This window comes from Pseudorca crassidens, chromosome 15 (assembly GCF_039906515.1).
Source record: "Pseudorca crassidens isolate mPseCra1 chromosome 15, mPseCra1.hap1, whole genome shotgun sequence".
In the NCBI taxonomy this organism is placed as follows: Eukaryota; Metazoa; Chordata; class Mammalia; order Artiodactyla; family Delphinidae; genus Pseudorca; species Pseudorca crassidens.
In genome coordinates, this window is record NC_090310.1 from 4,001,601 (window position 1) to 4,015,591 (window position 13,991).

Genomic DNA, 13,991 nt, shown 5'->3' on the forward strand with positions numbered 1-13,991 from the left:
CTTACCAGAGCAAATAAACATAACCTCTGGCAACTGGTATGCAGCCAATGATCTGGAAAATGCTTTTATTTTCTGACCAATAAGCCGAGAACACCAGAAGCAGTTGGCAAGGACCTTGATCATCTGTCAACCAACAGACAATCCACTGGACCACTATTCTAATGACATGCAAATAGAACCCAGTTAACAGGAAGTAGCAGGTACTTTACGATACATTAATATGGTGTATGTATGCCAGAAGGTGGGAGATAGATCTCTTGAAAATACAGAGATCTCTAATCTCTATGAATCTCTGGTGGCCTGGAGGTCATGTGCATATATATCAGGCTATTCCTTCCAAAGCTACGCACACATTGCTGTTATGTTGTATCCCCTACCACAAAGAAAGAAGTCAGACATTTGGGAGGCCTTTCTGGATTTTGGAATTAACATATATAACATCTGGATACATGGTTCTGATCCATTTACTGCTGATACAAAAGGCCAGGTTTAAGTAGGGTCTAAAGCAAGAGAAGCCTTCCAGCTGCTATTGGACCCAGTGGTGTTCCAAGTGTCTACGGCAGACCAACATGCTGAACAGAGCTCGTATCAGGAACTGACTGGAGAGTCAGACAGGGGGCTGTGCTTCAAAAAGTAACCAACTCTGGGAATTCCCTGGTGGTCCAAAGGTTAGGACGTGGCACTTTTACTGTGGAGGCGGGTTCGATCCCTGGTTGGGGAACTAAGATCCTGAAATCTGTACAGTGTGGCCAAAAAAAAAAGTAATCAAGTCTTCTCCTTCTGAGAAACATCTCTGGGTCTGTGACCGAGTCTTGGAGTAGTCTAAATGCCTGATCAAGAACCAGTTTATAGGGCTTCCCTGGTGGCGCAGTGGCTGAGAGTCCGCCTGCCGATGCAGGGGACACGGGTTCGTGCCCCGGTCTGGGAAGATCCCACATGCCGCGGAGCGGCTGGGCCGTGAGCCATGGCCGCTGAGCCTGCGCGTCCGGAGCCTGTGCTCCGCGACGGGAGAGGCCACAACAGTGAGAGGCCCGCGTACCGCAAAAAAAAAGAGGGAAAAAAAAAAAAAAAGAACCAGTTTATAGAGCTGGGCAATACTCCATTACCAACTGCAAGGAGAGTACATACGAGCAGGCTTGAGCAGGCCCTGGATACAAGACGTCGTCTGTTTATGTGCTTCGTCACATGTATAAATCAGGGCTCCCTGCTTAAAAAAGAAATCAACAACAACAAAGAGCTAATACTTACTATATATATAGACTTATCACGTGGCAAGAACCATTCTGGGTATTTTAATCTTCATAACAACCCTACAAGTAGATGTGATTATGCTCTATACTTTACAGATAAGGAAATTTAGGCACAGAAAGATTTAAAAATTTGCCTAAGGTTCTTAACTACAGCTATCCAGGGTGAGCACTCAATAAATCTGTACTGACTTCATGAATAAGACATCCTTCTTCAAGGCAAAACAAAGGCTCGAACAGCAACAACAGAAATCATCCGTTCCTCCCAACTCAAACTAGATATGACATGTCCACAATGACAAGAACAGATTTGGGGGGAGCTGGCTCGTAAACCGGCTGAAAGACAATTCCAAATGAGAAGTTTAAAGTGTTTTAGGCGATAGCACAACTGCTAGAATACTGCCAGACAAGATGATGACTTTGAAAAAAGAACATTTTTTGACATGTTCATCACTCAAGGCCATGCCACTGGTCAGGGTGGTGGTCACTCTAAAATATAAAGGCTGGCTGACAGGGATAAGCCTGGATGTGACGAAGCAGTACCAGATTTTTCTAGTTGGCGTGGTATTTGTGATTACTATGTATGTGGCTGAATTAGTTTTCTTTTGTTTACTGTAACCTTAATCACATCTGCAAAGCCTTTTGCCATGTGAGATGAAAAACAAAACAAAACAAACCACAGGTTCTGGGGATTAGGGCATGGATTATCTTTGGAGGCCATTTTCTCTTCTCTAACATAGTCTGCCCTCTGGCTTCCTAAGACTGATATCCATCCCACATGCAAACTACAGTGACCTCATCTCAAGGACCCCAAAGATCTCATCCAGTATAACATCAACTCAAATTTCATCATCTAAATTAGGTATAGATGAGACTCTGGGTATGATCCACTATGGGACACACTTCCTCTCCATTTGTGGGCCTGGGAAACTAAAGAAACAAATTATCTGCTCCTAAAATACAATGATGGGACAGGCCTAGGACAGCATTTATAGATATTCTGGTTCAAAGGGGGAGAAAATGGAAGGAAAAAAGGAGCCACCATTCCTAATAAATTTAGAAATCCAGCTGGGCAAACTCCCTTATATTTCAGCTCTGAGCACAATCCTCTGTGGCTCACAGCTCTGTTCATGGCTTGAAGAGGAATAATCCTTCCTTTTTCAAGAAAGGTAGCATATGTTTGCAGCTGAGTAGTTTTTAATCAGCCTATTTGCTGCTTATAGAATTTTGGGGGTCTGACAGACTTCTTTCATTTTGTACTGTCTCTTTCAGTCCAACCTGGCAGTGTTTCTACTGATATAAAATTCTCAAGAACCTTGTGGGTCTCCCATGTATGTCACAGGGATTCATTCCATCAAGACATGAAGCTCAGGGGCTTCCCTGGTGGCACAGTGGTGGCCAATGCAGGCGACACAGGTTCGATCCCTGGTCCGGGAAGATCCCACATGCTGTGGCGCAACTAAGCCCATGCTCCACAACTACTGAGCCCGCACTCTAGAGCCCACAAGCCACAACTACCGAGGCCCAAGTGTCTGGAGCCCGTGCTCCACAACAAGAGAAGCCAATGCAGTAAGAAGCCCACGCACTGCAACGAAGAGTAGCCCCTGCTCCCCGCAACTAGAGAAAGCCCGTGCACAGCAACGAAGACCCAACACAGCCAATAATAAATAAATAAATAAATAAATTTATAAAAAAAAAAAAAAGACATGAAGCTCATTCACAGATATTTCCTTGATAATCCCATCTCTACTTTTGGCTTCTGCTTAGATGGCTGAGGGATAATGCCCGAGTTTCCTAGAGGCTCCCTGGTTACACTGAGGGGATCTGTGAGTCACTCTCTCAGGCTCTTCAAAGAGCCTTTGTGTAAATGAACACTCTGACATTCTCAAGGCAGCCTTGGTTTTTTTCTCTAGAGCATGCTTTTCCTGACAGTCAATCTCTTAATTTTAGGGTCTTTTATCATCTGGAGAGTATGAGATTTTCAGAAACAATCAAGCCTGTTCCTTAAAAAAAAAAAATTTATTTATTTATTTATTTATTATTTTTGGCTGTGTTGGGTCTTCGTTGCTGTGTGCAGGCCTTCTCTAGTTGCGGCGAGCAGGGGATACTCTTCGTTGCAGTGTGCGGGCTTCCCATTGCGGTGGCTTCTCTTGTTGCAGAGCAGAGGCTCCAGGCATGCGGGCTTCAGTAGCTGTGGCACGCGGGCTCAACAGTTGTGGCTCATGGGCTCTAGAGTGCAGGCTCAGTAGTTGTGGTGCACGGGCTTAGTTGCTCCATGGCATGTGGGATCTTTCTGGACCAGGGCTCGAACCCTTGCCCCTTGCACCAGCAGGTGGATTCTTGACCACTGCGCCACCAGAGAAGTCCCGCCTGTTCCTTTTTGTTAACAGCTCTCCTCTCAGTCTGTCTCTTTCCACTTGCGTTTTCTACTCTTCAATACTGTGCTTGGGGGACTTCCCTGGTGGTCCAGTGGGTAAGACTCTGTGCTCCCGATGCAGGGGGCCTGGGTTCAATGCCTGGTTGGGGAACTAGATCCCCCATGCGTGCCTCAACTAAGAGTCCGCATGCCGCAAACAGAGATCCTACATGCCAAAACTAAGATCCAGCAGAGCCAAAAAAAAAAAAAAATACTGTGCTTGGAAACTTCAGTTAAATGTCGTTTCACCATTTACAAGTTCTACTTTCTTCATAATTGCTGGACACAAGTCAGCTAAGCTTTCTGCCATTATATAACAAGGATTCCCTTTCCTCCAGTTTTCAATAACATGTTTTCCATTTCCTTCTGAGTCCTCACCAGCACTGCCTTCCGTGTCCATATTTCTACTAACAGTCTGTTCATGGTGATTTAAGTGTTCTCTAAGGTAATTTAGGCTTTGCCCATAATGGTCCTCACTTACTTCTGAGCCCTCACTGGTGGTTTCTAATGTCTGTATTTCTACTAATGGTCTGTTCAAGGCAATCTATGTATTTCTCTATCATGCTTCTCAAAATTCTTCCAGTTTCTACCCACTGCCCAATTCCAAACCCATTTCTACATTTTAAGGTATCTGTTACAGCAGCATTCCACTTCTGGTTCCAAAATTTATTTTCTATTGCTGCTATAACAAATTACCACAAACTTATTAGCTAAATGTAACACAAATTTATTATTTTATAGTTTTATAGGTCAGAAGTCCAGCATGGATCTCATCAGACTAAAATCAAGGTGCTGGTGGGCTATGTTACCTACTGGAGGTTCTAGGAGACAATCTGTTTGCTGCTCATCTGGAATGTCAGAGGATTCAGTTCTTTGAGGTTGTAGGACTTGAAGTCCCCATTTTCTTGGCAGCTATAAACAGAAGGTTATTCTCTGCTTCTGGAAGCTCTCACGTTCCTTGGCTCATGGCCTTCTTCCTCTACCTTCACAGAGAGCAACAGGAGGTAAAACTCTTCTTGTGTCTCTCTGACTCTTTGTCCATCATTCCATCTTTGTCTGATCAGAGAAAAGCTCACTCTGCTTTTAAGAAGTCATGTGATTAGACTGGATTTCCCTGGATAATTCACGATAATCTTCCCTATTTCAAGTTCCATAACCTGAATCACATTTGGAAAGTCCCTACTGCCATGTAAGGAAATATATCCAAAGATTTATAGGTTCCAGAGATTAGGACATGGGACATCTTTGGGGAACATTATTCTGCCTACCAAACCTGTGGCAAACAGCAAAGTCATGGAGCCATTTGCCTAGGTTCAAATTCCTGCTACGCCAATTACTACCTGTGTGACCATGTTTACTTGGGCTCTCTGTGTGTCAGTTGTGTCATCTGTAAAATGAGGATAATAGTACCTATCTGTGGTGGAGACCTGGAGACTGTTAACTGCCCCAAATAGCCATTTCCCACTTTATTTTCTTGGTCACAAAACCCACTCCTTACCCTTCAAATTTAAGCTGGAGAAAAATTCGGCCAGCTAGAAACTATATATGGTATCTGCCTTGGAGCCAAGTTGTGGCCATATGACTCAGTTTAGACCAACAGGGTATGAGCGGAAGTAATATATATAATTTCTGCTTCACTTAAAGCTTAGAAGCTGCCTGCCTGGCAACTTGTCTCTGTCTCTCTCCTTTTCTACGGGCTGGAGTGCAAATGTGGCTGCAACCTAGTCACAATTATGCAGATAAGAACACCACCTTAGTGAAGCAATGAGATCAAGAAACCTAGGTCTTTGAATGACCTCATGGGACAGATCTGCCCCACCTGCCAGGCAGGGCTGGACTATCATATGAGAGAGAAATAGACTTCTGTATTATATAAATCAATGTATTTAATAGCTGTAAAGTGCCCAGACACATAAGGAGTGCTACACAGTGATGTTCTTCTTACTGACTGCATTATTTTGAATTCTGGAGATTGTAATTCTACTTAATGTCTCAGGCCACCAGTCTCCTACAGAAAACAGATAAGCAACAGTAGTGCAATGTGACTTAATTAAAATGTGTAATAAGGGACTCCCCTGGTGGTGGAGTGGATGAGAATCCGCTTGCCAATGCAGGGGACACATGCTCAATCCCTGGCCCAGGAGGATACTACATGCCACGGAGCAACTAAGCCTGTGCGCCACAACTATTGAGCCTGTGCTCTCGAGCCCGTGAACCACAACTACTGAAGCCCACAAGCCACAACTACTGAAGCCCGCGCGCCTAGAGCCCGTGCTCGGTAACAGAAGCCACTGCAACGAGAAGCCTGCGTACCGCAACGAAGAGTAGCCCCCGCTCGCTGCAACTAGAGAAAAGCCTGCGCACAGCAATGAAGACTCAACGCGGCCAAAAATAAGTTAATTAAAATGTGTAATAACACATTTTATTTTATTAGTAAAGAGAAGAGGAACCGAAAAAGTTATTGAATTCATATGTGCCAGGGATTTACTATGTTACATTTGACCGAGAAATAGTTCTAAGAGGCTGCAGAGATGAGGAAACAGAGGCTCAGGGGTTAGGTCCCTTCCTTGAGATCATTCTAGCCTGGGGTAGCTTCAGAGCTTATTTTTCCCACAATATTCACTGCCCCCTCTGCCCAAAAGGCAGGTTAATGGGGGAGTTGCAAAGCAGTCAATAAGCCCCCCTGAATCATGTTACTCACATAGATGTTCGGTACTTGATGTCATCTTTTTCAGCCAGTTCTTCACAAGTGAGACCGTTGTGCTCTTTCCAGAGTCCCTGACACTTCCTACAGGTTTCCTGGGGATAAAGGAGAGACACAAAGACAGCTCTTGGTGAGTAGACCCCATATACGTCTCTGTTGAACAATCGGGAATGCGAAACACGCTTCACTTGGCTTGGTTCTTTCAGAGGATCTCTCTCCTTTTCAGCAGGGATATTTCTAAAGACATCTCAATAGAAGATGCAAGAATCATTATAAGAAAGCATGGGGAAATTTTTCTCTCCTTGGATCAAAAGAAAGTGTCGCTCCCATCACCCAAGGTTTATGAGGTTTTCTAAAATGCCAGGAGTCACCTGAAAAAACTACAGAAGATAAATTTATGTGATCTTGGTTTTTTAAAAATAAAACACTGTGAGCTGCTTGAGGTCTGGTTCTGCCCAGCGTTCCAGTGTTGGTCTGGCATAGACCACTTGTGTTGAATTGAAGTGAAGAACAGTCTAGATTAGGATCACTAGGGGTCCTTAAGGGAGACATTCCCTCAGTCATCCCTCACTCATAAACATGGATATCATCCTCCACAGCTTAACTTCATTTATAAACATAAATTCAAAATAATTACTAATTTTTATTCTAGGACTCTTCACAGTTTATAAAATATTTTCACATGTGCCAGAAACCATCTCACATCAGTAACAGGAATTTAAAGAAACATTAATGCAATTTAATTTCCATAAATAGAAACCACAACCCTAATAAGTACAATGAAGGAAGAAATGGTGGTGTCAGCTTTGTTTGGCCTGGGGCGACAGTGAAGGCTTGAGGACGTGGAGCCTGAGATCAGAAAGACGAGTCAAAGAAAGCAGAAAGAGAATAGCATTCCAGACAGAGGAACAGTAAGAGAAAGACTCTGGTAGATGAAACTGGCCGAGTTTGGTTCCTGTAGCTGGACTGCAGGCAGTGAAAATAGGCCTCGTGAGGCCCGCTGGAGCCTGTCCATGTGACGCTTTGTAGGATGTGATTATCAGTTTGACCTTTATCCTAAGAGTGGTAGGGAAGCATCGAAAGGTGTCAAGCATGGAAGTAACATGAGCAGGTTTGTGATTTTAAAAGATGATTCTGCGTGGAGAACAGAGCAGAGGGAGAAAAGAGTGGAAGTGTAAGACTCTAGGAAGCTATTAAAGTCATTCAGGAGAGAGACTACGGAGGCCCCGGTCAGGTAGGTGAGGACATGAAGGAAAGTTGACTGATTTAAGAGAAATTTAGGAAGTAAAACTGGCTGGCTTGGTGACGGCCTGGCTCTGGGAATGAGGAGAGGGAGGTATCACCCTGATGCCTTGGTTTCTGGTTTGTGCAACCCAAGATAATAGCGACATGGATGGAGCTTGGGAACAGTGGAAAAGGCCTGGCTTGGGAGGAGGGAGGGCAGGTGTTAAGATCCCGAGTTTGATCTTGGCAGTAATGACACAGGGGGACCTGTGGGACACTCAGTGGAGATGTCAGGCAGGGAGTTGGGGGTACATGTTTAGCATCTGGAAGTACCTGGGGTAGAGCTCGCCAGGAGATGTGCTAGATTATATCTTCACATCAATTCTAGAAACATCTCCTACCTCTGTACTCTCCACTTACTACTGAACTTTCTGTAATATATACTGCTAAGATGACTCTAACAAGGTGCAGAGTAGTATACGTAGTAAAGATGCTACCACTTCTACATCAAAAAAGGTGGTGGTGGGAGAATATAGTGATATATAAAATCAACCTGAAAGGATACCCAAGTAATTGGTAGTACTGATTGTCCCGAGTGGCTGGAAAGTGGGGTGAGACTTCTTACTGTAAGCTCTTTGCATCTTTTGTATCTTGTACTACACCTAATTAAAATATAAAATTTTAAAAGAGAAAGAGAAATAAAATGGACTGCTTGAGGAACTGAGAACCTGAATAACTCTCATAAAAAGGCTTCAATCAATGGCATGGGGTGGGGTGGGGTTAGAGATGAGCTGATCAGAGATTCTCTATTAAATGCTGTTGCTTCCAAGGGATATGCTGCTCTCTGGTCCACTACCTACATCTCTGTCAGTAAACAGAAGCTAAATCAGTACTGACTTCATTACTACACACCCAAACGTAAAGCAGCGTAAAACCCATTTTTTAAAAAAAAAAACATTTTTAAAAGACCTTGTGCCTGACTATTCTGGGAAACTGGAGGATAAACAACAGCTGGAGAATAAATGAGCTAGTATCTATATCCTAACCTTCAAAACAATGCTAACCTAGCCACCCACCAGGAATAACATCTTGGAAACAATGCATGGCATTTAGAGAGTGCTTTCCAGCATTCCTGGTGATCCAGTTATTAATTCCTGGGACCTTCTTCATAAGGGAAGAACCCATTTTCTAGGTGAGGCACAGGTCCATGACAGCAAGATGACCTGGCCAAGCTGAGTCAGCTGTGAGTGGTCACCACGAAGCCACTGCTTACTTCCAATGTCACAGCGGCTCTCCTGTAGGTCCATGTGTGGTTTTTCAGGCATGTACTTCTCATTGAAGGGCTGAGGGGTCCCAGAGAATAAAAATGAAATGTCTTTTGAAGAGACTAGCTAGTTAGACATTGAAACCCACAATTAAAAGAAGGCAAGCAAATAGCAGGCTGGGTGAATTTTACATCTGGACCTTTCTGTGTGTTGTTTCTTTACAACGTACCCTCTCTTCTAAACACAGCGTATGCTTCACTAAGCTGTAATTCTCCCCTCTCAAGTACAGCTAGGCTTTGTTCCTTCCTAAATGCAACAAATGCTTAAACAATATTAGGCAGAAGAAAGTTCTTCAATGTTTCTAACGTGAAGATAATCAATTCTTCAAAGTAAGGTTAATGAAAGTCCCAAGGACCATTTTGGAAGGTGGAGTACAACGCTGACAAGTAACTTCAAAACATGAAGGACATGCATATCCTGGCTGTCAGATCTAATTGGAGAGGCTTCCCATCGCCTGTGTGCATTTTCAGATCAGGAGGAAACAGATGAATTCATCATCGGCCCAAATACAACAGAGAAGGCAGCGCCTTCCTTCTTGATGAGGAAGGCATGCACACACTGGTTAACTCAGCAGCTACCAGTCCATGCTCCTCATGACATCAGAGAGATTTCTGGTTAAGTGCTATGTTGCCCTTTAGTGCGCAAGATGCGTCAAGGTGTTTTGACTATTCATTAAGCTCTTAACTTTGTACTCTAAAGAAAGTACTCGACAGCTTCTCTTCATCCAGTTTCTGCTGCTTAAATAATGTTTACTGGGTAAGGCAGAAGATCAAGTTTGGTTTCAGATGACCCTGTCAGGGAGCTGACATTTCTTCAAAGAAACAGCTTCCTAAAAGACTAGCAGACAGTGTCCAGGTCATCATCTACGCATAGCAGGGCTTCCTGCTGCTGGCAAAGAACCCGAGAGATGAGACCAAGGGTCCAAGTCACCAGACTCTGCACTTCTTGCTCGCCATCCCTCCAGGCCTGCTCTGAAGTTTCTTGGTTCCCTGTGCATCCTGCATCTTTCCTGCTTGACTTCCAGCCTTGTCTCAGAAGCGGAACACACTAGAAACTGCTCACTTATTTCTGAATGGTTCCTCCTGTGAAACTTCCAGACTCACTATCCAGGGGAGAGAAGTCTGCTGGCCTAAGATATGGGGTATGGGGCTGTGGCCAATTCATATCAAATCTCTGAAATTCCAGCTCTCTGCTTTGCCATCTCAGGTACTCAAAAACTGGTGGGGCCGTAAATCCTCACACCTCTTAAGTAAAAGATGAGGCCCGGGCACCTGACCATTCACAAGTGCTTAGCATAATCCAGAAGCCACAGGGCTATGGGCATTCAGGCCACATGTGTCTTCCAGCTGTCAAAGTCACTGGTTCTCCCCACCTCAAGACCCAAATGACATACGGATGTTAGCCAAAGCCAGAAAGAGTTCGATTTTAAGACAGGAAAACAGGCAATGAGATGGATGCTGGAACCCTTGGGAATCAATAAAGCTTGGCAAAGTCAAAGCTCAGGCAGAATCAGTGGGCTTTCCTTCCTTTCACTAAGGGAATTTGAGGATTTCTATTTTCTCTACGGCAAGGATGCCAAGGAAGTCAGATATGTGAGCAAACCAAGTAGAGCACAGTGGAGGTAAGTATAATAGTGTACACATGTACGTGCGCATGCGCACACACGAGCACACAAGAGACAGCAAAGGGGGTGGGGCTAAGTCAGACAAGGATTCTTTGAGGAGTTGGTGTCTTCATGGGACTGAATAAAACCAGTATTGTGAGGACTTCCCTGGTGATCCAGTGGTAGAGAATCCGCCTTACAATGCAGGGGATGCAGGTTCGATCCCTGGTCAGCAAACTGAGATCCCAGATGCTGCGGGGCAACTAAGCCTGCGCAACACAACTACTGAGCTTGTGCGCCTCAACTAGAGAGAAGCCTGCACGCCGCAAAGAAGGTCCCTCGTGCTGCAATGAAGACCCGATGCAGCCAAAAAAAACAAAAATTAAAATACAACAGTATCATGAGTGATGAGAACATCCAGACAACCAATAAAGTACTCCTCACATCTGGACTGACATCTCTTAGGGAAGTGCCTTTCCCAGCTACAACAGCCATTAAAGTACATAAAATGTAGAACCAGGGAATTCTCTGGAGGTCCAGTGGTCAGGACTCTGTGCTTTCACTGCTGAGGGTGTGGGTTTAATCCCTGGTCCGGGAACTAAGTTCCCACAAGCCACACGGCATGGCCAAAAAAAGAAGTAGAACCAGACTCTCAATCAAACATTTCAACAATGAAACATATTCAAAGTGTTAATATTTTAATGAACACAAAAGGTTTTCATATTATTAAGTAGAATTGTTTTGTTTTGGGCTTCCCTGGTGGCGCATTGGTTGGGAGTCCGCCTACCGATGCAGGGGAAACGGGTTCGTGCCCCGGTCCGGGAGGATCCCACGTGCCGCAGAGCGGCTAGGCCCATGAGCCATGGCCGCTGAGCCTGCGCATCCGGAGCCTGTGCTCCGCAACGGGAGAGGTCACAACAGTGAGAGGCCCGTGTACCGCAAAAAAAAAAAAAAAAAAAAATTGTTTTTTAAATAAAATTATTTATTTCATCCTACCCTTTACAATTTTCTGTATTTATGTATATTTTGCAATGTATGTTACAACAGTAGTACAGACACATAATTTATAAATAAATAAATACATACTTTGGGGGGAATTCTGCTGTACACATTTTTTTCCAATACAGAGAGCAATCGCAAAGTTGTGCCATCTACTACCCTAGCTATCAGAAAGTCATGGAAGGGATCCAGACGTGGCAGCAACCTGCCTGGGCTTGCGTTTCCAAATGCACTGATGCACTGAAGAGGCTGAGACTAGAGGCAAGAGGACAGTTAAGCAGCAACTGAAGAGTCTATGGGACTGGGTTGGGGAAAACATGGACTTGGATCAAGTGATGAAGGAGGAGGAGCAGATCTGAGTGAGGGTGGGAGGCAGAGGTGAGAACAGAAGTTTAATTTTAAACGAGCTTATTTATTCACTCTCAATATTTGCTGAATTTTTATCATTGGTTGAGGGCTGTATGAGATGCTGGGGATACAGCATTAAGAAAGTTAGACTCAGTGTCTAACTTCTTGCAGCTTATGTTCTGCTGAAGAAAACAGACATTAGACAAACTGGATATCCATACAGCTACAACTGTGACAGGAACATTCAGAGGAAAAGCACTGGGTGCTGTAGAAGAGCGGAGTTAAATTAGCCCAGCGATCAGGAAAGGCTTTGTGAGGATGTGATGTTGAAGCTGAGCCCTGAGGGATGAGCAGAGTTAGCCAGATACGGGGGAAGGGTGTTCCAGGCAGAGGGGAGAGGATGTGTGAAGGCTTTGGCACAGGTGAGGGCCTGTCTCATTCAAGGAGCACAGAGGGAGTTGGTATTGGCTGGAGCCCAAGGGGGAGAGCTGAGAGTAGACAGTGGTGAATCCTGGTGCAGCCGCTGAGGCTGGAGGGAGGTGTTTGGAAAGCCAGGCTGAATAGGTGGGAAGTGCAATGATCTAATTCACATTTTCAAAAGATCACTCTGGCGGCTGATGGCTTGCTAGGTTGTAGGACCTTGCAGTGACCCCCTCACTGAACTAGGGTCTGGTAAATAACTTTTAGGGGAACAAGCCCTAGAGTCTGGATTCAGTTCTTGGGCAGACTTCCTCCACAGCCCTCCACAAATAAGGCCACAACCTCCCTCCTGAACCAAGCTGTGCCAATGCTGAGCCTGGCAGAGGTGAGGCTGACCTGTGACCAGCAAACGGCAACATACCTATCTTTTCTTGTTAGGAATAAGAGGACCACTTTTCCTACACGATTTCAGAAAGGGACTTCATTATTATTTTAAAAAGGAGATTGTTTTTTTCAGTTTTGGCTCTTTAGATGAGTTTCTCATTGAAATGTCATCTATATGGTATGGAACATCTTTAACAAGAGTCTTGAACTCAGACATCTCACCCGAGACCCTGGTTCAAGGTTTCAGACCTATACACCTTTTGGTACAGGCTGTTTACACACACATTTCACTTAGTCTTCACAGCAATTCTACAAGGGAAGTACTGGCCATTATCCACCCCCCCCCCTTTTTTTAAGTAAATGAGAAAGGAAGGCTCAGAGAGGCAAATTAACTTGTTTAAGGTCACAGAGCTATGGACTCAAGTCTGCTCAAATCCATTTACACTCCCCACTCTATTCTCACTGATTCCAGCACGGTGTCTGTGAGCAAGAACAGGTCATTGTTTACTGGAAGCCCTGAGGTTACAATGGGCATCTTGTGTAAGGAGACCACAGACGAAAGGTCAGTGAGGTCACGTAGAACCAAGCGTCAGGGTAGCAAAGGTGTGGACACTGAGCTGCAGCTGTGCAGGATGCCTGCTTCCCTGCGTTTCCTGGAGAGCTGGGAATGACCCATTAAGAGGCAGGATGGACTGGGATTAAACACGAGGACACCTTTTATTAATGATAATGATAGGAACCTGCTAATCACAAAGTAATCCCGGACTGGACACACGTGAGGAAGTAGCTGTTCCTGTCGCTTTCAGCCAGTTGCATGTCTGGCGGGGCACTGACGGAAGTGTGTTTTTAGATTCCCATTAGATGTACAAACATGAGTATTCCACACCAGAACCAAGTATCAGTTACCTGGTCCTTCCCTCAACCAGCCCCTGGAACTTTACTTGTAAATACTGGCCGCTCACTTCCCCAAAGGTGGCCAGGATTAGAATACATGAAGACTTGCTAGTGAGAATGCTTGAGATGATGTACCATCACCAACCCTGTGAGTCAGTGCAGACAATTTCTGCACTGAAAGGAGTAAGGACACCTTCACTTTCCCTCCCTCGCCCCCTTCAACAAATACCTCCTGAGCGCTGCCACGAGGACCAGGCACTGTTCTGAGCAAACGATCACTGAACAAATGAAGTCCCTGCCCTCCCCGAGTCTACATTCTGGGAGTGCTGGAGTGGGTGGATCGCCAAATAGATAAACGTCTAGTCTGTAGGAAGACAAGGAGCACCCAGGGGAACTAAAGCAAGGTGAGGGGCAAAGAGGTGTGAAG

General features: G+C 44.8%; 1 protein-coding gene across 5 annotated transcripts in view; it reads right to left on the minus strand.

Annotated features, from left to right (window-relative positions):
• The window catches only part of RNF216 (ring finger protein 216), a 172,450-nt gene that overhangs the window by 25,260 nt on the left and 133,199 nt on the right, over positions 1 to 13,991 (minus strand). For 4 of the 5 annotated variants that reach the window (XR_010934747.1, XM_067705430.1, XM_067705428.1 and 1 more), the window contains exon 14: positions 6,365 to 6,462. Coding sequence is in view for 4 of the 5 variants with exons in the window: in XM_067705430.1 (XP_067561531.1) it covers positions 6,365 to 6,462 (98 nt within the window). In the remaining variant the exon portion in view is untranslated. Of the gene's footprint in view, positions 1 to 5,552; positions 5,672 to 6,364; positions 6,463 to 13,991 lie in introns of those variants that run through there. The other variant, XM_067705435.1, reaches the window with a different exon arrangement.